Consider the following 28000-nt stretch of genomic DNA (forward strand, 5'->3'; position numbering starts at 1 on the left):
TGCGCAGTAAATTATTTCAAAGCAAGTGAAATATTTTTGATTGCATTATAGTAGTTTTTGTAAATAAGTAAATATATATATAAAAAAACAATTTTACAATAACTTGGATTTCTTTATTGAAGGATTTTCATAGTGATTTCAGTTTTTCTTCCAGCAAGTGATAATTTCCAGAGAACTGATCATCAGTTGATAAGTCAAACCGGAATCTGTTCCCAATACACATGAGTAGATCTGCTTCCGGAATGAAATTGGCTTCTGCAATCAAAGGTATAAAAGTTGTCTCCCGATTTCTGGCATATCTTATTTCACACATGCAGTTTTTGCTCTTATGGTAATCATTTGACAACAGACATAAAACAGCACATGAGTTGTCAACCGCGTTGGCCATATCATCTAGAATGTCTATTCCTTTGTGCACATTCTCTTTATCTATCCAGATATCTGTGAACCCAGACTTGCGAAGTTCTTCTAGCAATTTGAATGCTAGATCTTTTTGCTTGTGGCAGTAGCTGATCATAATATGTTTTTGTTTAGTGCTAACCACTGCTGGGGAAATGGAAATTTTATCTTCACGTTTCAACATTTTTTGCGCATTATCACTTTTACTTGTTCCGGCGACACAGTTGCATTGGTTAAAAATGTCTTTACCCATTTGTTTCTCGCCAGAGGTTTCATTTTTAGTTTGATCGTCAAAGAGGCTGTGACTATTCGCACAATTATTGTTTTTGCTGCCGTGGCTATCTTTAGAATCAGCAAGGCATTCAGCAGATGTTTTTTGACCATCGAATCCAAGATTATGAGTACTGGAACCAGAAACAAGTCCGGAAGAGCTTTCGTTCTGATTGTTAATTTTGTCAAAGTAACTAGTAGATCCCTGGTTAAGGTCTTTAAAGGGCAAACTTAATTCAATCTCTTCTATTTCAGTTTCCTTGGTTATTTTGTCAAAGCAACTAAATGATCTTTGTCTAAGGTCTTTCGGCGGCTCCTTAGTTTCCGAATGGTCCTCTTGGTCAGATTCAAAATTTTCGAACTCTTCTATTTCAGTTTGACTGCTTTCGACTTTTTCTTCGCATTCAGCATCGCTTGTATCATCTTCGTTTCTGGTAACCTGACCGGTTTCATCTGCTATGTTTTCTATCGGCAACGTCAACCCTTTGACGGTTTTAAGCTCGGTCAAATTGTCAATGCTCATTTTCTGCATACCTAAAGAAAAAAGTTGATAAAAATTTGAATTAAGCCTTGAAAATACAGTGAAGACAGGAATTTTTTGACAGGAGACTCGATGTTTATGGTCCAAAAAAAGTTTATCGTAACTTTATTAGGAAATACTGAAAAGACGTTATTTTGCCAACAAAATAGGTGCGCGGAATATTTTCGGGCAATTTTGAAAATTTTTGACCAAAACAAACGCTAAGCCCGTTGAGTCTAACCATGCACTAGTAGAAATGATCAAACAATTTCTACTGCATTTTCTTTTAAAGTCTTCAAGAATCGCATTTAAAAGTCTTCAAGAATTTTTTAAAATCAGTGAAATTTAATGTCTGACCGAAAAAGTTACACCCAAACACTCTTTGTGAAAACTACAAAAAAATAATGTAAAATGTTTGTGTGCGTTTCTAATTTATATTTTTTTGCTTTTTAATTTGAGTAGTATAGATATACGACACTGGGATCGGGGGGGTGATCCCTACAGGGATCATTGGGTATAGATTCCTAATGATCCCTATGTAAATATTTATACCTAATGATCCCTATGTAAAATATTTATACCTAATGATCCCTATGTAAAATATTTATACCTAATGATCCCCATGTAAAATATTTATACCTAATGATCCCAATGTATAATTTTTATCCCTAATGATCCCTATGTAAAATATTTATCCCTAATGATCCCTATGTAAAATATTTATCCCTAATGATCCCTATGTAAAATATTTATACCTAATGATCCCTATGTGAAAGTTGTGTTGGTTAAAACAAAATCGTACTGGCGATATATTATTTCTTTCCACCACCTATAGCTCGGCAAGCTATGTTGTATTCCAATTGAACTAAAACTTTTCATTGTGTTTTGCTGTTGAAGGTCTTTGCGAATTGGTTCTTTCAATGTTTCTACAAACGCTTTGGTCTTGGTGAAAAGAGATATGAACTGAAATGGTTGAATTATACACACAATCTTCTGAAGTAAGTGTCGGTTAAACGCACCAAAAGCAGTTTGGGGTCAATTCCAAAATGAAAACTCTCAAAACCACTCCAGATAAAATAGTAACACAAAACCAAAAGTGGATTTAAAGTAGCCCGCCATTACCTAACAGTGAACAAACGTGGAAAGTAAGTATAATACAGTACACTAATTTACAACATTAAATTTTGTATTCAACTTGAATCAAACACACAACATTAGAGTTTTTTGTTTGTTTTACGTCTTTTTGATTGCGGTGCTGAATCTTCAACTGCTTCGCGGTCGAGGTACCATTCATCATCCGACGACGAAGAAGAAGTAACTGCATTTGGATCAACCAAATCATCGCTTTCGATATCACTCTCAACAATTTCTGTGACACGAACTCTACCTGGATCTGGAGCTTCATAGCTGGTGATACTATTCAACAGGTCTCTCAACGAACGGCTCGGTTGAGTATCTAACACAAGAAAGCTATCTTCTGACAAATAATTCGTATCCTGCGTAAAGATTTCTTCTTGGTTCGAGCTCTCGTGATCCCAGTCGACTATCTCATCTTCTTCCTCGAAAAATTTCAGCCAATCGTCTAAATCTTGATCTTTGTGGTGACTGGTGCTATTAGTCTCACTCACGTTCCTTTCGCTATCATCATCATCATCATCCTGATTGCTATCGGGAAAGATAGAAGCATTTACTGTTCTATAGTGACCGTATGGCAATGTAGAGATACCATCGCTGAGGATGTATCGCTTATCATCATAGGCTGATAATGCGATTTTGTTTGCTCGAACAGTGTTCAGAATATGCCTCTCGGAGATGATGCGAGTATTTTCGGCTCGTACAAGGTTTCCAGACGCGAGAGTTTTGATGTATTTTTCATGAGTTAGCAACCGTTGAGTCACCTTAGTGATTCCTTTTGCTGAGTGCTTCCGTGTATCTATTAAAAAAATGATGCTCACTAATCATTATATATCTAAATGTTTTGTAAACTAATACTTGAAATTGAAGAAAAAAAGTATGAACGCATCCTTTTCAGAAGATCCACACCCCCCCCTCTCATTTAAAAAAAGGTGATAACCATTTAACCTATACCTCCCCCCTTACCCCCACCCACAGAAGCACCAAAAAACCTAAGTCATCTCAAAAATTTCACTCAGTAAAAAATTTTTTCACAAAAAATTTTTTTCATAAAATTTTTTTTTTCAAAATTTTTTTTTCAAAAATTTTTTTCAAAAAATTTTTTTTCAAAAAATTTTTTTTTCAATTTTTTTTTTCCAAATTTTTTTTTTGATGACAAAATTTTTTTTTCATAAAAATTTTTTTTTTCCAAAATTTTTTTCTAAAATTTTTTTTTCCAAATTTTTTTTTTGATGACAAAAAATTTTTTTTTACAAAACGTTTTTTTTAACATTTTTTTTTTAACCAAATTTTTTTTGACGAATTTTTTTTTAATTTTTTTTCCAACAAAAATTTTTGACATTTTTTTTCTTTCAAAATTTTTCAAAAAAATTTTTCGAAATTTTTTAATTTTTGAAAATAAAAAGCGCTGTTTGAACAATTTTGAGCCGGTATTATTGAAGGAAATGTACTTACTTTGCGATAGTATTGAATAAAGCTTTGGCTTCAATGCAACGAATTCTGTAATTATATCACCCGGGAATTCGTCTTTAAACTTTAAAACTGTAAGTTTGTTTTCTGCATTGTAGAGGAAGTGGTCCGATGGATAATTGGAGAAGTCAAAGTTGTCCAAAATTTCACGTTTCTCGTACAGTTTCTCATAAAAATTCGAGTTTTTTTCCGTTTTTATTTCGTACATTAGGCTGTCAGTGTCTGAGTACAAGAGGTGACAGTTGAAGTTGGGCTTCATAACCTCGTAGTGAAATTTGTACATCTCAAACTGTGCTAGCTCTAGTATACACGCTCCTACAATTGTGGGTACATCCCATCTGATTTTCGTTGGTGCTAATGTCAATGCAACCATGTCTTCGCCAAAAATTTTGTAGGTTTCAAATTCAAACTTACTTATATTTCGCATTGTTTCTTCAGCATCTCGTAAAATCTTGATTTTCATTCTCTTTCTTTTTGACTCACACATTTTTCCATAAATTGAATTGATCAATAGTTTGTACAGGGCTTCTTCAAACTTGTTTTTTGCCGCTTTTCGTTTGTTTGTATTTAGAGTTATGTACGGTTCGAGCCACAATTCTTGTTTGAACTTTACGATGCGATACAGTTTTGTAACGATAAGACCAAGCTTCACGTAGAGTTTCAGGAGTTTATAATGAATTATATAATGAGTTTTATCATGTAGAGTTTGTAAAAGTTTTTTCACTTTACCTATTGTGGGTCCACAGTTTTCATTGTTTTTCATTTGTTCTGAGATATTTGTTTGGTATCTGCTCAACCAATCTTTTTGAACAACTTCCTTAGTGGGTGCCAGTGGATAGTCACGGTGACTTTCATGCAACAATTGAGGGTATTTTAAATCAATTTCAACAATATAACCGTAGTCTGAATCGTCAGGGGTTGCTAAAATTTCTTCTATTGACATGGAATTCTCATCTTCGTTTTCTTGATTATTTCTTTCATTTCTAACTCCGATTGTCTCGAAATGACGTGCAGGCAGTTTGTGAGTTTGCATTACTCCACCGTATAAGTTGTTGGCATCAACCATGAAGGCATAGGTAGTATCTTCGCTCGAATTAAATGTTTCGTTCATTTGCCTGTTGTTTGCAGTGAACTGTCGTTTTTCAAAGATTGATGCAGTACCACCTCGCATCATTTTTTCAACCATGTCTAAATGATCTCGATCCGTTAGCAATTCAACATCAGCTTTACATACCCGCTTGAAAGCGTCACCAGCTAAATTGGAAGCGGTGAAATGATGAGCACAATCAAGGCTGTATGTTTCATAGCTGATAGAGCGGAATTCCTCAAAGACACAGGCTAGGAGCAATGTGTCACATGACAAATATAAGTCATGATAGTCGCGCAGGTTCTGACAATTGAATTGATTAAAAACTTCTTTTGCTTCAACCAAGTTATCAGCACTAATAGCAATTTTATCTCCGTCTAAACTATTCACCCACTTTTCGAGAGGCGGTAACTCTTTTTCGTCAAACTTTTTACGGTCGGTCATGTAATTATAAGGATAGAATCCTTTTCTACGTATGAGAGTTCTACAAGTTTGGCTTACGTTTTGAAAGTGGTTTTCCAGAATTGTAAATTTGTTGTCAGGCAAGTTGTCAACTAACTTTTGTAGTGATGAGTTTAGAAACTTGAAAGAATCTATAAAACGAAGATACTCATAAATGTTTTGTGTTGTTTGATCTTTTCGTGTAATGATTTTAACCACTACTCCGATAATTAGTGAAATATATTTCTCATCGGTGGATGGAATGACTTGTATTGTACTACGCGAGTCACATTCGTTCAACGCTAGACATATATGATGCATGTCATAATTCTGCAAATTGTGTCCCACGACTGGAATGTAATTTATGTTTCTTCGCGCTAAATTACATTTGTCGTGGGTCCATCCTAGAAATTTTCCCGAAGAGTGACAGTGATCCAGGCACTTTTCTTCGCTTTCACTGAAGTTTTCTTGACAAATCCAACAGGTTAAAGTTTCTTCTTTACGCAGTTGGCTGCGATCTCCCAAATAATGTGGTACTTTCCGTTTATAGATGTAAACGTCTCGGGCTAATAGATGTAACTCTTTGATAAAGTTTTCTAAACAATTTTCAGAGCTGTCAAGACTAAAGAAAAATGGTTCTGAGGACTCATGATCAATAGCAACCATTGAATACCCGGAGGGTTCATGTTTTTCTAGAACGCGAGATGAGGAAATTTGTGGGTTGTTCATACATGTTGTAACGGGATTCAGGAACGATTCGAAATCAAAATAAACAACAATAGGTGCATACCAGAGAGCTTGAAAGTTTTTAAATTTATACTTGTGGCAGCCATTTTCAGCTGTTGGCATTATCACTACAGCTGGTTCGTGATCTTTACATAATCGCTCATGCGTTTTATGATCAATTTCATTGTAATGAATTTGAAAACAGTTACGACACAACTGCAGGAAACTTCGGAATTTTTGCTTTCGAACTTCACAAACAAATCGGAGCAGGTCTTTTATCAAAACAAAGTGGTGCATTCCGGGTTCATATAACAAAAGCAGATCCATAATAAAATTATCTGAACTTTCAAACTTTGAGACAATCATTGGAATGAGATCTCCTTTTTGATATTGAAACACGTTTACTTGAACGTTATTAAGTCGCTCGAATTGAGGAATCGTGTTCAAGCTCATAGGCATAACGAAATCATCAGAAGCCTGATGCGTTCCAGGCTTTGTATAGGTGTGTGGATCTGTCTCTTCAAGTTTAGGATCAACTAACCTACCGACTATTAGATCAGGCTTATATCTAAGATGATAGGCGGCAGTGTAGCATAACAAAAAGCAATTGTGGTCGTTGTGATTACGAATATTAATTAATTGTTGCGAATTTGCTATTTTTGCAGGGAGAGGTATAAACGAAGAGCCTCTGATTGGTAACATTTTTCCGATTTTAATGTAAAGCTCATTTACACGCTGCAGAACCCAGCCGCTACCATGGGCTGAAAAATTCTGGAACACAGCTTCCATTTTTCCGAGCATTTCGAGAAATAATTCATCAGACAAACCGTTTGCATAAAGGGGAGTCATCATAGAATTAGCGAAAATTTCAATGCGTTCGTCTTCAGGTTGTTGCACGCTTTGGTCCGAAACAACAGTAGCATGCTTGATTAAAGTAAGTTTAGCCGAAAATTGTACTTTGCAGGGTCCATTACAGGTTCTATCTAATATCAAACTTTGAATCTCATTTTTTTCAAGGTCATAAATTCGATAAGATCATGTTCAATATTTTGGTTGGGAATAATAAAAGTCATTAACGTATTTTTCATGGCTGATTCATGAACTTCAATTGAAGCTGGAAAGTTATCAATATCGCTTGCTTGTGTGATTGAGCTAGAGGGGTTGCTGAGTGATGTTAGTTGTTGATCCAAAACAGGTAACCCATGCTCTGATTGCATGTGATCCTTGAAATCTTTAAGTTCACAAAAACCAAGCCGACAATACCGACATAAATTGTTAAATTTTTGATGATCTGATTCAATATGCTGCTGTAATTTTGATAGCAGTAAAGTGTTAAAATTACAATGGTAGCAAGTAAAAATGGGTAATTCTTTTTCAACAGCGTGAAAGTTTCGTTCATGACGAGATCTATTAGTTTTTATTGTAAAAACTTTGGGACAATAGTTACACTTGAAACCCATTTCGCTCTGGAACTGTTTTAAAGCGAAGCAGGAAAGGGAATGAATCCCAACCAAACGCCAAAAAGTTTAAATTACTGCGCTTCGATTCCTTTTTCCCCTTCTCGGTTTGAATTTGAATAGCTTTTCCCGCTTAACTTTGAATTTGAACTCTTTTCCCGCCGAAATTTGAATTACATTTGAATTTCCCGCCATAACTATCAAACTCAAATTCGATTGGGCGAAACAGATTAATTGCTGTTTGAATTGTTATCATTACTACAAATGATAAAAGTTAATCGAAGCAAATCAAGTTTGAGCTAAATTTTTATCCAAAATGATTTTAGAGCCAAGAGATAAAAGTTTTAGTTTTTTATTTTATCAATTCAAATTATAAGTTGAGAAAATTTTCGAAATTGCGAATAAAAGTTGAGCATGTCACAACACATGATAAATCCTAAATATCCCAATTGTCATGGGGACAGAATACTCTATAAAAATGTCAAAATTTGAATCAAAAACAGTTGAAATGATGAATAAGTAAAACAGAAACTGAAAAACTGTCAGTTTTTTAACTTTCCAGGCGCATTGTTACCAATGATGTCAATCACGGAGCGGTTGCACGGTCCATGTCATCATGAATTTGTCTCAATTGTCTTTCGATATGAAAAAAAAGTCAGAAAAAATACTTTTCTGTAAAGAAAAATGAGTTTGTTGTTTTAGGGGGGATTAAGGGGATTAGCGTTTTTCTCGAAGACTATTGAAAAAACATCTACTCCCACAATCTCATTAGTTGTGCCCCTCATTGCACTTTCATAACAACACTACTTGCTCATAATAAAAAATTGCGTCTTCTGGTTGAAAATCGCATTTTTTCGGAAAAATGAAAAAACGATGAGTCATCAATTAAAAAATTTGATTTTTATTATTTTTCTCAAATATTTAACATGATGATGAATGCTTGTATTTTTTTATAAAGATCATTTTTGGAGACAACAGTATCAATGATCATATGGTAAATCCAATTTGAAGAAAAATAAAAAATTATTGCATTTTTTTTTCCTTTTTGTAATTAAAAAATCAAATTTTTAACTAGAAAACATTTAAAAAATATTTATTTTTAACAAAAAGTTGGTTTTCAACATCTTTTATACTATTTCTTATTATACTCAATTTGTATGATAATTAAATGAATAAACAAATGACAATAAAGGTTTACAACCAAAATTATTTTTTTACAGTTTTTTGACGTTAATTATCTTTTTTTTTTTCAAAAAACGAAATTGATATTTTTTTATCTTGTTTTCAAAAAAATTAGCATAAGTATGGATGCTTTTCAATTTTTCTCAAGATCAATCATGTAAATAAGAACATCAATGTTAATATGTTAACTCCTATTTGTGGAAAAAATGAAAATTTTACGGACTTTTTTGTTTTTAATTGGAAAAAAAATAGTCAATTAATTGAAAAAAAACTGATTTTTTTAACTTCAAATTTTAAAGGCTTTTATACTAAATTTTTAATCAGAACACAATCGTGTGATAAATAATGAACAAACACAAGATATAAACTCAAACTCAATTTTAAAGTTAATTTATTATACACAATAAAAACAAACAAAAATCAATAAAACTCAACCTCAGTTTCAAAGTTATATAAGGTCCAAATACTCCTGCGCTTTCTCTAGTGTTGTTAGCTTCCGTTTTTTCTTTGGTGCAAGGCATAGAGAAGGAGTCAAATTTTCCATATGATTACTCACTGTCGCTTCGGGGGTGCGCGTTGGAGTTGAAGAATCTGGTTCATCAAGCCATGGTGACACTGTAGGAGAAGGATCAGCTTTCGGGGTAACTAATAATGGTGATTCAATCTGTTCCATTCCCCATAAACGATCAAAAAATTCAATTTCTTCAAAGTATTCTAACTGGTTTTCACACATCGGAGTAACATCACAATCGTATTTATACAAAATTTTTTTTACTGGTTTTGATAAAGTTGAAATATCAACCTGAAGAGCAAGAGGCTCGTCAGGATCCGTATATTTACCGGAATTTGTAAGGTAACTCAAATACTTTATATTCAGTATTTGAGTTTTTTAAGGAAAGTTTACTGAATAAATGTAAAAAATTTTTGGGAATCATAACGTGATGAGTACAAGTCCACTCATCAGAATTGAAACTTTTTTCTTCGTTAATTATTGCTACAAAATTACCGTGAACGGTTTCATAAAAAATGGTTCTTTCGTGATTGGAATATCCGGCAATAATATAACAAGGCATTTTTGAAGAAAAGTTGGAAGAAAAGGACAAACGTAACGCGGAGAGAAATGAAACTGAAATGAATTGTGAAAACGCCTCAAGAGATTAAAATAGGGATTGGTTCTTCTAAAATTAGAAATTTCAAGACCTCCTATGTAGTTTTTGATCAGTTTAATACGGGAGGGTGTGTAAAATATTTATTTTACCTTGCGTGGTATTCTATGTTTATCTAAATTGCATTCAAACAAATAGCTTGTATCAAAAACAACGTTTAAACATTGTGACCTTTAACACCCATTAAAATTCTTATCAGTTGTACATGCACAAAATACTTATCCATTTGAACTAAATTGCAATCCAATATCTTTGCGATATAAACTACATGTGTAGATAAATTAAAATAGATACAACGCTTTCTTTTGTAGACATATACAATCAATCGAAACCATTCATTTCTTTCTATTCAGTTTTGAATCAAAAAATTCAATTTCTTCAAAGTATTCTAACTGGTTTTCACACATCGGAGTAACATCACAATCGTATTTATACAAAATTTTTTTTACTGGTTTTGATAAAGTTGAAATATCAACCTGAAGAGCAAGAGGCTCGTCAGGATCCGTATATTTACCGGAATTTGTAAGGTAACTCAAATACTTTATATTCAGTATTTGAGTTTTTTAAGGAAAGTTTACTGAATAAATGTAAAAAATTTTTGGGAATCATAACGTGATGAGTACAAGTCCACTCATCAGAATTGAAACTTTTTTCTTCGTTAATTATTGCTACAAAATTACCGTGAACGGTTTCATAAAAAATGGTTCTTTCGTGATTGGAATATCCGGCAATAATATAACAAGGCATTTTTGAAGAAAAGTTGGAAGAAAAGGACAAACGTAACGCGGAGAGAAATGAAACTGAAATGAATTGTGAAAACGCCTCAAGAGATTAAAATAGGGATTGGTTCTTCTAAAATTAGAAATTTCAAGACCTCCTATGTAGTTTTTGATCAGTTTAATACGGGAGGGTGTGTAAAATATTTATTTTACCTTGCGTGGTATTCTATGTTTATCTAAATTGCATTCAAACAAATAGCTTGTATCAAAAACAACGTTTAAACATTGTGACCTTTAACACCCATTAAAATTCTTATCAGTTGTACATGCACAAAATACTTATCCATTTGAACTAAATTGCAATCCAATATCTTTGCGATATAAACTACATGTGTAGATAAATTAAAATAGATACAACGCTTTCTTTTGTAGACATATACAATCAATCGAAACCATTCATTTCTTTCTATTCAGTTTTGAATCAAGTTACTTTGAATTCTCACTCGTTACAATGAATAAAACAAAAACAAGCACCACAGCAAATGCAGATAAAGATTTTGGCGATTGCTATTTCGATATTTCGGAAAACAGTAAAAGATTAGTGCGTGCTACATTGAAAACATATGACCAAACTGGAACTTATGTATTCCTGAAAGTTTTCAAAAAAGCAACTGAAGGCGCTGAATTTGAATGTGTACAAAGACTTTCCTTAAGCAGTGAAGAATTTTCAAAATTACTAAAGTCGGGAAAGTCAATCCGAGCGCAAACAAGTGAAATTTCTGATACTGTTGAAAACAAAGACAAACCACAGTCTAACTGTAAACGAGCCAGGAAATCTCAACTTTCCTCAAACACAAACGATTTCAAGCACGACTCGAATTAATTTTCCTTTACAAAATGGCAGAAGCTATGTTCGAAGTTGTGTTACCTGATTATTTCAAAAAATTTCAACCAAATTTCAAATTTGTTATCACTGAAAAAATTCCTAATTTATCTACTTTTAAAAATTATGCTTTTGGAAGCCACTTCAAATCTGAATATTGCCCTTTTTCAGTCGAGAATGAAAAAAAAACTCATTACCATATATTGATTCAAGTAGATTCAGAGGAACAATTAAACCAATTTTTTCCTTCCCAAAAATGTTTCAGTGTTCCTTGTATTTTCACTTGCTTCAAATACTTAGTTTCTCCTGCTAAGGATGTCAAAGGACACGGTGAGTTATTTGACAAGCTTAAACTAGCTCTCACTTATTCAGCACAACCTGTTGCAGCCAATCTCGATTTGTTAGATTTCACTGCAATCAAAAAACGTTTACCCAATTTATTGCTTTCTACAACATCATCTAACAAACAAACTTCACCAAATCAAAACGTTTGCAAGAAATCTCCGGCCGTTGGGGGACAGAAACGAATTGATAATACAGTTACGCATGCTGCATCGTCGACGTCAAACAAATCCGTAAGAGTTTCGAATTCAGTTTCAAAGAAACATACAGAAAGCAGACATGTTCAAACAGATGAGATGAATACAGAAACTTTGAAAAGATTTGAAAGTTTAATTAATGGACCCCATTCTGCCGCATTTTGTAAAATAATGGATATTTTGACAAGTGGATATGGAAAACTTGATGTAGATACTGATGTTTTGTTTGTGAAATTTATTGTTGAAGAGAAAGTTAAGTTTTAATTGATACTTTTCATTATTCCTTTTTCATTATATTGAGTTCAGTAAACATGATTTCAACTTTCGATTTAAAACTCATTCATGAAATTTTTATAGACTTAAAATCACAATATCCAGACAAATCAGTCAGATTTCAGTATTTTTTAGCCACTTGTTTGTATTTAGATGCTGATATTAATTTGGATTTTGTTTTGAAAAACAGACCATATGGTGGTTTAATTGGAATAGACAATTCGTCGCTCGACAAACACTTGAAACATTTCAAATTTCTTAGAATACATGCTATTTTGCATGACGCAGCAGGATATTTGCAAGAAAAAAATCATACCGGTCCTGGGTACACATATGTTTTGCCTTGTCCAATAAAAAACTGTTACCTGGGTCACGTGACAGGTATTGCGTTTTGCTTATTTCTTAAAACATTCAGACCAAAGTTATTTCGTTTGTTGGAATGTTGAGTGAAAGTCATGTTTACCCAAAGAAAGAAAACTAAAAAAGTGTTTTTCAACCATCTCATTATTTTAGATATTGAAGGATTTAAATGTGGCAAGAAACCTTTGATCATAAAGGAACTTTCCGTTTGCTCTGCTAATACAATTGATACAATTCATTTTCTGCCACCAGTTCAATTCAACAATTTACCAAAAGAAGAGAAAAAAGCGTACAATTGGGTATCTAAATTTCTACACGGGCTTCGTTGGGACGAAGGTGAATACCCTTACCCATACTTGGATCAAATTTTTGACAGCATTCGTTTGAGGAACCCAAATTCCCATTTTTTTGCTAAAGGTACACAAAAATCTGTTTTATTAGCTGAATACTTGAAATTACCCGTGACCAATTTGGAAGATATTGGCTGCCCAAAGATTGAACAGTTATTGGGTCAAGAAAAACATATTTGCAAACGACATTCTCATTTACTTCCCTCGCATCAATTATTAAAGCATTGTACCCGTAGAAAATCCAAAGTTTTTTTCGATTGGTTACAAAATGAACTGTCCAATGATGCAAACAACCTTATCTCCAAATTTGGTGGTTTACGCTTCAATGACTAATCAGAGTCCTGAAAACAGTTTAACACCAAGAATTAAAGTTACTCTTACTCGGACAGGCATATTAGATTGTCAAGGAAAACCTCTCCTACAAAAATTCGAACAAATTACACTGAACGATATCGAAATTGATAATTTACGGAAATTTTTTACAGTTCTTGACTACTTTCACCTGTACAATGTCCAGACTCCAGGAATTTCGCCAGTCAATTCCGTTGTTCAATCTCAACCTGGAAGGGCTGCAACCTCAGCTGGGAGAGAGAAGACAAATCCATTTGCATGACCATCAGCTTCCAGCTGAACTGAAAGAATTAGTCAAAACTGATAACGTTGAGGAAATACATTTAGTTCAAGCCACTATCAGAGTTGCTGCTCATTTTGTTGTAAAGTTCAAATCTAATTGTAAACATGACAAATTCACAAAGTATGAGTTTTTCTTCATTGAACGAGGAGTTGATTTGCCTGTTGAACCGAAATGACGAATCACATATATATGCCAAGTTTTGTGAATCATAATAAATATAATTATTGATTGTTTTCATTTTCTTTTGATCTTGTGAGATTACTAGTTGCTAACATGTCGTGTTTGAAAATTCAAAATTTCAAAAAAATATTTTTGCCAAAAGAAAACACACAAAATGTGAGTTTAACAGGTGAGAATTTACCAAAAGAGTTATTAGACGAAATCAGTACCGGAAACGTAGAAAAAATTGTTCGGATACTTCTGACAGACAAAAACATAGCAAGATATATAATAAAATACAAACCAAACGGCAATAGATCAGAGAGAAAAAAAGGCGATTGGTATGCAGTTGTAACTATCAACCTTGATACAAATAAGCAAAAAAAGTCTTCCAGTAAACATGGAAATTGAAGAAACCACCACTGTCGAGAACAATGATTGCGACTTTGTTGACATTGGTGTTGCCGAAAAGTCTTTATCTCACGAAAACAGATCTTGGAAATTTTGTAATTCTGTTTCTCTTCCGTCTGCAGAAGTTGTCTTTTTCACGCAAGTCTGTTTCATTTTCATTTTGCTCTCTTTATCTATTTCAAAATTGTCTTTTTACAACCTTAGTTGTGATGAGACTGCCATTTGGCTTTCAATACTATCCAGTACAGTTGGTTACATGTTACCCAATCCCAAATTATAATAATGAATAAGATCATTTCAACAAAAGATCGTCTGTTTATGTCCGTTTCAGGTCCCTCAGGATCTGGCAAAACTGATTTAATTTTTCAAATGCTTCTCAAAGGTACATTCTATCCATCGTATAACAAGATATTTTATTTTTATCTTCACGATCAACCCAAATACCGTTCCTTTGTTTCTCACAACAAATTTGATATTGAATTTATAAAATTATCCAGCTTTGAAATTGTTAATAACTTACGGGATTGTATGATTGTCTTTGATGATACCTGTGAAGAAATTTTTAATGAAAAAGATTTTGTTAAATTAGCTACAGCAGGCCGACATAAAAATGTTCATGTTATTTATGTCAAGCACAATTTATTTCAGCAAAGTAAGCAATCACGTACAATAGATTTGAATACAACTCATTTAATTTTGTTCAAATCACCTCGAGACATTCAACAAATTGATTATTTAGGCAGACAGTTGAATAATGCAAAATTCCTCCGTCATGCGTATCAGTTGGCAACGAAAGAAGATTTCGGTCATCTGTTGATAGACTTGGATCCCAAAACTTCAGAATGTCTTCGTTATTCGTCAAACATAGTTCCACCATCACCAACCATTTTCTATTTACCATCCTCAAAAGCAGTTATCACATCTCTTGAAAATGAAAGAGAAAGAATTATGTATATTGAAGCAAATGCTCAATAGTCGCCATTGTAGATCAATTTTGACAGGAGCTGATTCAAATTTTATTAGATTTCTTTGCGATTGTTTTGTAAATGTTTTTCTGGGACATGTTCCAGCTAACAAGAGTTTCATCGAGAGTAAGAAAATACCATTTGGAAAAATTGTTGACCCTAAGTTTAGTATCCGAGAAAAACGAAAAGTTCTGGCAAACAATATTTCACTGGTTAAATCAATCGGAGAATCGTGTTACATTTACCTGAAAAACTAGAACCTTAAGCATGTATGCTGAAGAATTCATCCTCATTCCTCGAAAAACATATGCTCCAGATGAAAAAACTGCACCACAATCTCAAATCCTTCATAATCCATTAATTAACGACAAATCATCTCAACTCAATTACATACAACGATTTCGAGAACGAAATATCAGCCGTGACTCTCCACCACCATTAAACCCAACATCTCCTATTCCCTTAACCCCTAATAATGTAGTACCAAATCTGCACCGAAAAAGAAATTTATCTGCGACTACTAATTTCAGTGGTGATGGTGATGATGAAGCAGAAGAAAATATTGAATCATACAATTCTCAGCAGCAGACAAGTTCAAAGAGATTAGAAAAAAAGGATGAAAAAAGTTATGGAAAAACCGCTGAAGTGTTTCGAAAGATTATGGAATCCATTCAAGAGCTATTGGAAGCTAATAAATTGGAAAGGGCAAACATAGTGCTGAAGCAGTTGTTCAAAGTTGAATCCTTGACATTAGACGTTGACGGATATGTTCTAATTCAAGGAAAACCAACACTCGTTAAAATTGAATCCTTTTTGTACGATACACAGCAAAACACAAAAAAACTTGAGGGTGTTTTTTATCCACAAATTTTGAAAGAACTGAATCTTGATCCTAGCTTAGTGTCCAACACTTATGCCAAACAGATTCTCCGCTCGCTTAAGAGCGAAGCAGCTAAGCCCTTCTCAACTTCTTCCTCCTTCGTCTCCGACGACAACCCGACAACTGAGGACTCAAAGAGATCAAAACCCTCCTCTTCGAAGACTCGATCGACAACTCTCAAACCCAGAACCAAGCAATCAGACAAAAGAAAAACCCAGAAAAAAGAATTTTTCCCCAACGACGACGATGACGACGATGATAAAAACTATGAAAGCAGTAAAGAATCGTTTGCGACAACGTCAACAAAAGAATGGAAATCCTACTATCAGTGAAGAAAAGAAACTCAAATTACTCTACACGAAAGGTCCAGCTGCATTTGGTAGCGTTAAAAATTTAACAAATGCTAGTCAACTCTCACCAGAAAAAGTTGAAAAATTTCTGAGATCTCAATCATCACATACAAAGTATGGATTGTTTCGTAAAACATATCCTCGGCTAAAAGTGATTGTTAACGATATCAACGAAATTTGGTCTCTTGACTTGGCTTATGTTGATAAATTGGCTAAATATAACCGAGGGGTACGATATTTGTTAGTTGCTGTCGATTGTCTCTCTCGCTACTTACGAGTGGAACCCCTGAAGACCAAATATGCTAAGGAAACAACCGAAGCTTTCAAAAAAATGATCAAAACAAAACAACCAAAAAAAGTTTGGGTTGATAAAGGCACCGAGTTTAAAGGAGAGTTCGAAAAGTTATGTACTAAACGAGAAATCATCAAATACAATACTCATAGTGAAAAAAAATCAGCGTTTGCCGAAAGAAACATTCGATCGCTGAAAAGTATTATGTACAAATACTTGGAGTTTGAATGGACTTACAGTTATATTGAAAAATTACAAAGTTTTGTTCAAACGATTAACTCACGCGTTAATAGAGTTACAAAATTGGCTCCAAACAAGGTCACAAGAAAACATGTACCTGCTTTAGTTTCATTAATTGCAAACAGTTCATCGAAGTTGGTACAGAAACCAAAGTTTTATGTTGGTGATTATGTGCGAATAGCGAAGACTGACTTGCCTTTTAGAAAAGGTTACAAGCAGATTTTTACAGACGAAGTTTTTGAAATAGTTGCCATTCCTACTGTAAACCCTCCAACATACAGTCTCATTGATGCGGAAAAGGAAGAAATCAGCGGAAAATTTTATGAAAAAGAACTTAGTTTAATTGGAAACAAAGCTGATTATAACGAAAATGGGCAGTGATGAGTTTACTGTACATTTGATTTCAACAGCATCAATGGATTATTTCCCAGACAACACTTTGGCCAGTTTTAGAAATTTTTGTAAAGAAGAAATAGCTTTAGACGGAGATTGGAGAGTTGCTCTCTCAGAAATAATTTTCCCCACAAAATTAAACAATGTTACTGATGAGGAATTTACGTACTTCAGAGCATCCGAAGTAGTAGCCAGTAAATCCAACGCTGGCAATCCGAATACAATTTCCAGACCCTACTATGGCGAAAAAGTTTTTATCAAATCAGGAGAGTACACTTTTATAGAACAATTGATTAATGAGATAAAAACAAAACTCAAAGACAAAATTCATTTTGATGCGAGTCCTCAAGAAATCACGAATAGCATGAGCATTTGGATGAACGCAAATGAAGGAATCTCATTCCCAAGTCCCCAAATACCCAGTCTGTTAGGCTACAATGCAAAGCTTGATGAGAACGGTGAATATCACATTGGATACAAAATGATACCCTCCTTCGATGCATCTTATGAGGGAAACGAACTGTACGAATCTCATTTCCCATATGACTTATCAAGTGGGACAAGTCTAATTTTTGTCTATATTGACATTATTCAATACCAAACTGTTGGTGATGCAAAGGCCCCATTGTTACGCGTCATTGATTCAAATAGACGCATCAAAAACGGTAGTGCCTGCAGCATTGAACCTAATCATCGAAAAAACTTCACTAATTTAGACTATAAAAAATTATTCACTTCATCTGTACAATCAATATCGGTACAGTTGCGCACAGAAACTGGAAGACTAGTGCCCTTTGCAGGAACTGGTAAAGTTGTGTTGACTCTAAAATTCAAGCGCTTTGATTGAAAACCAATGGAACAATATTATGCAAAGCAAGCTTCACTTCCTCATTTCTCTGGACACTACCGACAACGCGGCAGTGGATTTGGCGCTTTGGCTGCTGGTATTGGTCGTGTTGCTATACCGTTTGCACGACGGGTTATTCTACCGGCTGCGAAAAAACTGGGCAGAGAACTTTTGATGAGTGCAGCGCCAGAACTAATTGATGTCGCTATGAAAAAGAAGTCTCCTAAACAAGCATTGAAAAACACTGTCACAAAAACTGCAAGAAAACAACTCGGTGGTGGTAGACGACGTCGTCGAAATACACCAATGAATGGATTACGAAGAAGAAGGTCAGTAGGGGCTCGAAAAAGAAAAACAATCATTCGAAGAAAAACCAGACCAGTGAGAAGTCGAGCAGATTTTTTCTCAAACATAAAAAATGATCGCTAATTTGTTACCCAATGAAGCTACCCATAGCTCTCTGGATTTGTTTGAAAAACAACCTCTTTTGATTACTTTTGAAAACGCTTTTGATCAAAAAATTGGACCTGTCTATTCACCTAATGGACCAATGCTTGAATTTGAAATCACCGGTGACCGTAATAATTTTGTTGACCTGCAAAAAATTTATTTGGAAATACGATGCAAAGTAACGCAATCAAGTGGAGCTGATCTGCGATACGACAACACTGATCCTACTGTGTCTGATTCACCGTTCCTCGTAAACAACTCCCTGTATTCCCTTTTCTCTGACTGTACCCTCTCTGCTAATGGACTCAAAATCTCAAATGCCAATAGTAATTTTGCGCATAAAAGCTTTATTGGAACAGAATTTTCTAACAGCAAAGGAGCCAAGGACTCGTGGCTTAAGTGTCAGGGATATCGTTTTGAAAACAATCCCGCTGCAATAGATGCAGCTGATTTCACACCTCAACGAGAACTGGTCCGTGAATCGAATGAAATTTGGTTCTATGGACCCGCTGGAGTTGATTTTTTCACATGTGACAAGCATTTGTTGAGCGGTGTTACCCTCAGACTTTCCTACAGACGTTCTCATGAAGACTTTCTCATTATATCGGAAGATGCTGCCAAGCATTACAAGCTGCAAATACTCGAAGCGAACCTGTATGTTAGAAAAATGACTGTGACCGACCATGTGCTCTCTGCCATTGAATCAACTTTGCTCAAAACTCCTGCGAACTACCCATATCAAGAAGAAATTACAAAAACATTTCTTGCAACAGCTGGTCAGCGCAGCTGGCAACAGGAAGATATTTTTGCTCGTGAACCGGTGAGACAAATTATCATAGCATTGAACACAAATAATGCATTTCTAGGAACAAACCGAACGAATCCTTTTCATTATCAAAAATTTGGACTGGAGCAAGTTACTTTGAGACGAAATGGTTTACCAATAGCAAGTACACCAATCAGTACACAAGATCATAAGCGTCTCTTCTTCAACACACTATCAGCGCTGGGTTTGTTGCACTGCGGGCTGGGAATCACTCTGGATAACTACCAACAGCACTTTATTATGTGTTTTGATCTCACTAGCACACAGCAGGCAGCTCATGACTTCTTGCATCCAGAACTTACTAACTGCTCAGTTTCACTCGATCTTCAATTCTCAAACGCTTTGACAGCAAACCTGGAAATTTTTGTTTGGGGTATACGCTCATCCAATGTATTTATTACCTCCGACCGCAAAGTTACAAAGAACGTCCTTCCCATTTCGACAGTCTGAAAATGGATGAAATCCAGTTGCAGGACCTCATTCAGAATTGTAAACATCTGAAATATAAGTTTTTTGGAGTATTTGCAGCCGACAATTTTCCACCTCACATCCCAAACAACATCTTTATGATTGTGAACACTTCAAAATCAGATTCTCCGGGGACACATTGGATTGTGATATGCAACAGAAGAAATGTTTTATACTTCGCTGATCCTCTCGGTCTTCCTCTTTGGCAGTACACCAATCTGTATAAACGATTGAACGAGAATTTTCATCAAGTGACTGAATTGATGACAAACTTTCCCATGCAAGACTCAAACTCTACCATGTGCGGTTCTTTTTGTATTTATATTGCACATTTGATTTTTGATAAAAACTTTAATGGTGATGCTTCTGATTTTGTTTATATAACTGATCATGTTTTGAAACGTTTCCTAACTCACATGCTTACCCATTAACTAACCATTTAATATAGCTGTTTTATACACTTTACAATTTCATTTTGAACAATACATTCTTTTAGTAATTGAAATTTTACCCAATTGTTAACTGAATAGCAGTAATTCGAGAAGTTAATTCAAAGTGAGAAAAAAGTACAAAATCGATCTATGGGGGGATATCACCATACCAGCTACTGTTGCCTCCTTTCAGTACAATTTCCGGACGGGTTTCGAAACGCCGCCTTTCGGCTGAGAGTCGAGCGCCATGCGTTTTCCTCTACTCGGACCCCAAGAAATTTTGATCCACTTCAATTTTATAGTAACAAGTTAGGTACAAGTTTTGATAATAATTCTGGGCACTTTTGGCTTTCATCAGTGTTCTCGTTTTTCAAGATCTTAACCCACTACAACTTATTAGCTCTTTCAACCTTTCTATAAAATCAAAGCTTTTGTCATAGATTTCAGACGTTTATTTTTCAGTCTTCTGTAGACACGGAAAATGGAAATGTCGAAATTTTCAAGCCAATTTCATTATTTTAGAGTTTTCAGTGTTGCAAAATTTTTCTTTGTTTTTTACTTTCATTTGGCTTAAAGAAACTTTTCATTCTTATTTCGGTCAAATTGATCATTAGCTTTTACCTAAATAGAGGTGGCGGCCGCCGCAATTGACGAATTTTCCTTTCTTTGAGATTCAGCAATAAAACATGCATTTTTGAAGGAAATCGTTCACCGCAGCCAACAGTTAAGCTACGCTGCCAAAATCTGGTGCTTTCCTATTACATATAATAGATATATAACGTCCTTTTACATGTAAACAAGCCAATACCCCCAAACTTTAGAAGGGAAAATATGCACCGACCAAAACTTAATTCCATTCCCGGTTCCACAACGTTCAGTGGGAATACTCAATAATTTACCGAAGTTTTACATAGGGATCATTAAGTATAAAAATTATACATTGGGATCATTAGGTATAAATATTATACATTGGGATCATTAGGTATAAATATTTTACATAGGGATCATTAGGTATAAATATTTTACACAGGGATCATTAGGTATAAATATTTACATAGGGATCATTAGGGATAAATATTTTACATAGGGATCATTAGGGATAAAAATTATACATTGGGATCATTAGGTATAAATATTTTACATGGGGATCATTAGGTATAAATATTTTACATAGGGATCATTAGGTATAAATATTTACATAGGGATCATTAGGGATAAAAATTATACATTGGGATCATTAGGTATAAATATTTTACATGGGGATCATTAGGTATAAATATTTTACATAGGGATCATTAGGTATAAATATTTACATAGGGATCATTAGGAATCTATACCCAATGATCCCTGTAGGGATCACCCCCCCCCCCGATCCCAGTGTCGTATATCTATACTACTAATTTGTGTTTAAGAAAACAAACCATGGCCGAACTTTCTCATGTAACTAATTTTTATCGAGTAGGCCTAAGTTCTGGGCTCTTTCAGATTTGGGTTTCTTTCTTTCACGATTTGTTGGTTGCACAGCGCAATCTTTTCAGTATATGGTTGCTTATATCTGTATTTATGAGAGCCAAAAGCTGTTTCTAAGTCCATTCGAAGTGTTCCAGGTCTGAAAATGCCATTTTTTGCAACTGCAAAAAATCTGCGGTATGAATTTTTTTTTGAAAAGGTGGATTTAAAAGGTTTTTTTTAATTGTTGATAGCAAAAACTATTGATTTCAGCTGTTGACAAATTTAAATGCATATGGTAAAAACAGGAATTCTCATTCACGCAATACACTGATACGTTCTTGAAAACACTTTTCGATTAATTCATAGAGGGTAGCTGTGATCACTTGCTCTAACTCTATATAAAATGTTTGCGCAACTTCGACGATAACTTTGGCCACTATTATCTTTCAAAACATTGAATAAAATTTGATTTTGCTGTTAGTTTTGCAAACTAGTATAGTAATTAGTCCGCTATTAGTTGCAACATGAGAGTAAATTGCAAAATTTCCTCAGCCGAACGATGCTTTTGATAAAATCTTTTCGGAGAATTCATTAAAAGTATTGATTTTCTAAAGAAAATCAGCGTCTAGAAACATTGATATACACGAAAAGAAAACAGAAAAACGCAAACGATTGTAGCTCGAATAGTGTTTATGGACAATTGGGTTTTTGAAGCAAGAGAAAGTTGCATGTCTACCGTCTATTCAGCGAACGTCAGCTACAAAATTGAGTTTAACTTTTCTCTAGCAATCGAAAATCCATCAAGGTGCGAAATTTAATTGCCGGCAATAAACGATGATGTTTCTGAAAGTGCCCCACTTTTTCAAAGGTGGAAAATGTTCTGATATTTGGGAAAATATAGACAATGAAAAGTTGAAACAACTGCCAGATGTTTTTCGTGCCAATAAAGTGACGGCCTGGAGCTGAAAAAAATACCAACATTGAACTAAGAGGCTCGCATGTTCCCCGGATGTCAACTTGTTAGAAAACGCGTATATTTTTTTTCAAAAAATTGAAAATTAACTGAAAAACATGGAGTGTAGTTTTAAAAACCTTCAAACCACTGTCACTTCCAATAACAATATTGAATCTGTTTATAAGTCATTTCCGAAGCTAGCTCATCTGGCTTATAAATATTCATGTTAAATATTATTTTTCTTTGCAATAACTTATTTGTTTTTTTTTTGGCTGTCCGTACTATTGAACAGGTTTTGATACTTGATTAGTTTTCTAATTGGTAGTTCGACAGAAACCATTTAAAACAAAACATTTTAAACTTTTTACCAAACGAAAAGAGTATTTATAGTATTTCATATTTTCGCATTTCAAAACAACAACTGAGTTTTAAAAAAAAATTCTTGGATTCAAAACGGCTTTTTTCAAACCGTAGTTGAACTTTAGTTCTGTAGGTCTCAGTAGAAATAGTATACTTAGTTCTTTGACCAGTGCATTCAATAAAATGCTGCTCTTTTTTCGTTTTTGAAAATAAGTAAAATGTTAAGACAAAATTTTAATAAATATTAAGACCAAATAAAAAACAATGAGAGCCGTTTTCTGGGCAAGTTTCACGGAAAATGCTGACCACAATAAGAAATAATTTTAATTTTTATTTTCAAATTGCGTCGTTTTTTTGAACGAGGCCAGCCGAAGCCGAAGGGATCTAAAGCAAAGACTAGAAATTTGGTAGTGACAGTAAGTTTCTTCCTTTCCACAACAGTTTTCTTCATGAAAAAATACAGAAAAATGCTCGATTTTTCCAGTTTAATTCCCTAGAAGGCGCCAAAAAAGTTTTAAATGTGCTAAACTAGTTGGAGTACAATTAAGTTTTCAAGACTTAACTTGATTTATCAGCTTGCTAATTGATGCCTTTTGTAGACTATGGTTATACTGCTCGCTCGCTTCATTCGCTCAAAATTGGAATAAAAATCAAAAACTTCAAATCTCAACAAAGAGACAACTATTTGGAAACTTAGTTGTTTTTTGGCGCCTAATTTTGCGCGAAAAACAAAAAAGGAAAAAAGTAAATCAACCCGAAAACAAAATTCCTCTCTTTTTTCAGAGGTCGGAAACAATTAGGAAAAATACATTTTTGGTACAATTTTACTAATATTTTTAAGTTGGGTAAATAATGTAATAACAGGCTATATTTTAGACAACTTGATAGTACAATTTTTGCGCTATTTTGAAACAAAAAAAAACAGCTCAAAAATTTTTTTCCATTGTGATTTTTAACTTCTTTGTTTGCTAATTTAGCTATTTTTTTTAAACACCCTAAAGTCCGTATTAAGACTGACAAAATGATGATATGATTAAAAAACTAGTTTAAAGTCAATACAGCTTCCGACAACAACCAATTAAAAATTTTGATGATCTTGATCTTAGGATAAGCATGGTTGATGCAAGCGTTTTATTTGAAGTAGCTGGTTTTAGGCGTGTGCGAAACAATCACCAAATAACAACCCAACTAATCATTTAAAGTTTTTGGTAAGTTTGTTCGAAAATTGTAAACGACTTTTCAATTTGAAATGTCAACTTTGGTTGATTCTGCTACTTTCTCACTAGTTTTTTATTAGTTTTTTTTGTATTTACCTCAAGCTAAATTTGATTGCATTTTTTGTTTTTTTTTGTCAAATTGTCAAAAGTGAACCATGTTTATATGCTTTAATATTTTTTGTTCAACGAACACTTTTTGAAAAACGATTGTTTTTGTCTAATCGGAGTTTGTATCTTTGTCACGAAAATTCAATTAACTAAATCGCTCTGAAAGTTTAGCTGGTAAACTTTTGAGTTTAGCAAGAACTATTGATACGATGTTTTTTTTTAAATCTATTTTTCTTCATTCTTCATTCTTCACTAAGAATCGCAAGACCGATTCGATTTATACAACAAGTCTTATCCTTGCTTCTTAATACTGAACCATTTAAAATTGAAAAAATAAGTGACAAGAAAAACTGGTATAAGCTTTTTGCATTTTAGTCTGAATTCAACTTTTTTTTGGCTAGATTTAAGGGCCTTATAAGCGTTATAATAACATCTGACCTGTTTCCAATTAGGTTTTGAAGTTTGATTTAGCTCTTTCTTAGCAACAATTTTTTTTAAAGTCACAAAAAAGATGCAAATTTTTTTGATTTTCGTTTTCAACTAATTATTTGAGAAAATAACTCTGAAATTAAATCTAGAGGCTTTTTTCTTTTGATACATAAGCTGTCGTTTTCACCTCGGACAAAAAATGACACAAGTTAAAAATCAAAAGAACATGATTTTTTTGGAGATTTTTTATTCAAAGTCGTGGGAAATTTTTGTGCTGCTTGCACATAAACCATCTATTTTTGTTATTATTCATCATTTTTTACTTTTTTGTTTACAGAGGTTTTTTTTCTGCTGCACACGATAAATTGCAAGTGTTATTTTGTGATTGGAGACATTTTATAAAAATGAAAATGAAAATCGTTGAAAAAAGTAGTGTAGACTTTCTCAGGTTTTTCCCTGCCTCAGGTCAAATGAAAAGCATTTTTCTATTCTTATCTGGATTGGTGATAACTGACTACTGACTTCACATTGGGGAAAAAGAATACAATAATAGTTTTCTTATTCAGTGCGGTTTCGCTCAACCAGTTAAGCAGAACTGGTAACTAACTTGATTTAGTCGCGTAGTTGCCTGACAATTAGATACCCCCAATTTTTGTTCCATTCTTGGAGTGGGGAGAAACTATGAAATTGTTTTTTTTTTCAAGCAAGGGCTGTTAAAAATGGCATCAGGTGAAATTAAGTAATTTATCATATAAATTTTTTCATTCCTCATTCAAAATTTGTAGGACGTTTTTTCTTTTTTTTTACCCTTGAAATTGGCACGGGTGATGCAACGTGGTACTAGATTTTTCCCCTAAAAGAATTTTGCTTGGGTTAAAATGTTTTCCGTGTTTCAACTGGCTTGATAAAATTTCGATCTCAATTCAATCAGCCAGAGCATCTGCCGGTGATATGTTACAATAGGTGGTAATTTTAAGTGTAGTGCATGTATTAAATTTGAGAACTATAATGCATAATATAGTCATTTCATTTTCAATCAATTATATTACTACTAAGATAGTTTTTGTAAATACATTACTCTGCCAGATGAAATGCTATTCAAAAGTTCAAAATTTACACTTTTTTTGGCAAAAAGTTTGGCTTTTGATACAAATTATAAACAATATGCGAAGTATAAAAAAAAGCGATCCAGCTATTCAAATGGAACCTACCACCTATTGTAATATATCACCCATCTGCCGTAGATGTAAGAGACCTGTTTTTTTGTAAGCTAGAAATTTTCTGCTTTTTTGGCTTATTTTTGTCCACTGAATTTCCTTTTAAAGACTCCTTTTAAAGACTTTCTTCTGAATTCTTAAATGCCATTTCTAAAAACTCATTGGTGGAAGCAACGGAGCTATTGGATTTTTTGAGATTTTTTTGTGTATGAAATTTTAAAAGAAAATTTACTGAATTTTACTGCATTCTTTGTAGAAAAAGAATTATAAAACCTTTAATTCCACCAAAAACGTATGCAAAGTTATGCGACCATTATGATTGCGGTTAGCAGCTGTTATCAATTGGGAAGATTCTTTTTCTTGTAAACAATTTATGGGCAACAGAATCACTGAACTATTTTCTCAAATCAGCCGTTCGGTCAACAAGCTGGAAAAACGTTGATCATGTCTACATTTCATATAGCTTTTCTATTCAAACAATCTTTTTTATGTTGCTTCCTCTTCTCTTTCTTATTTGTTTACTCGGCCTTAAAATTTTTTGCTTATACCGCTGATTGACCTAATATTGCTCCGTTATACGAGCGAAAAAAGTTTCTTATGCTTGTGAGTTTTTCGAGGGGGGAATATATTATTTTCAGAAGTTTTTTTCTGAAATTTTTTGGCTGTGCATTACGTGCGTCTCTTCTATAATTGTTGGGTTTTAAATTTTGTTTCCATAAAATTTTAATTTTTCTTCTAAATACTGCCCAGGACAAATTGAGACAAGGTATAAAACTTTAGTAGGTTTAGCTGTTATCGACATTTCCATTTTTTCCGACCTAGCGGCTTTCGTCTCACAACATGTTTGCTTCACTCGCCGCTGTGAAGTTAATGCTTCGAAATTTTGGCCTTTCGATCGGCGCTTGGCATATAGAGTTTATCACCAGGCGGAGGGAAGGTTTAAACAACCCTCAAGGAAACTCGATAAAAAAACCTCTAATAAAAAACCCATTTTTAAACTAAGATTTGGTCATCAATCATCTCGATTAACCATTGAAAGCACTAAAGGAACAAGTATAATCTTCACAGTTTTTCTGGAAAAACAGCTAAACTGTGCAATTAAGACCTCCCTGGCAGAAATCACTTTTAATGTTTTTAATTTCCTAAAAGCAAATAGTTTTATTACCAGCATACAAAAATCCAAAATCGAGAGCTGAGCAATTAACGCGACAAAAACGAAACAAGGATAGCAAATTGGTGTGCAAGTAACCCAAAAACCTAACCTCTTAAAAAAACTTAAAAAAAGTACTCGAAGTGAAGTTTTTTCAAAAACTGCTTCTTTATACATTCAATGCTTCACCTTCAAGCTGGATTTTTGGAACGAGTTTTGCTCAAATCAGCAGATAAGTATCATGTTTCACGATATTTTTCAGATAAAGCTGAATTTAAAGGACTATCTAAAAACCCCTCTACGTATGCTCTTTATACTCTTGGAGCTTAAATGAGCCTATTTTTTTCACAACAATTTTTTAAACTTGAAGTTGAAATTCGGTGCGAGAATTTTCCATATTATGGCTTTTAATGTTAAAAACAGCAAAATATAGGTCGCTGACCTTTGGAGGTACTTGGAAGAACATCAAATTCGCTACCAATCTCCGGAAACTCAATAGAATAGGAGATTGCGAGGTTGCTTGCATTGTTGTCATCTAAAGGTGTTTCCAAATCCTGCGACGAATTACGCGAGCTGCTTCTATTACTTTTACCATCAATGGGTCTGATTTCACTAGTTCGCTCGTTTGGTGATGCAATAATTTGCATCGACCTAATCTGGGGAAATTTCTCGATTATTTGTTCAACAGGGTCTTCATTGAATAAAAAACCCATCATTTCATGCTTGCTGAGAGTTTGTAGAAGAATTGAAGACCATTTTATAGTTGACCGAGATCTGTCTGAGTTTTTGC

General features: G+C 33.9%; 1 protein-coding gene across 1 annotated transcript; it reads right to left on the minus strand.

Annotated features, from left to right (window-relative positions):
* Positions 1-7: 7 nt before the first annotated feature.
* Positions 8-28000, minus strand: LOC134853302 (uncharacterized). Its single transcript, XM_063869275.1, has 2 exons — positions 27653-28000; positions 8-1203 (listed from the first exon to the last, which is right to left on the minus strand). The coding sequence occupies exons 1-2, from the start codon at positions 27924-27926 to the stop codon at positions 128-130; spliced, it is 1350 nt and encodes a 449-aa protein (XP_063725345.1). The 5' UTR covers positions 27927-28000; the 3' UTR covers positions 8-127.

Source organism: Symsagittifera roscoffensis, chromosome 8 (assembly GCF_963678635.1).
Source record: "Symsagittifera roscoffensis chromosome 8, txSymRosc1.1, whole genome shotgun sequence".
Lineage (NCBI taxonomy): Eukaryota > Metazoa > Xenacoelomorpha > Acoela > Convolutidae > Symsagittifera > Symsagittifera roscoffensis.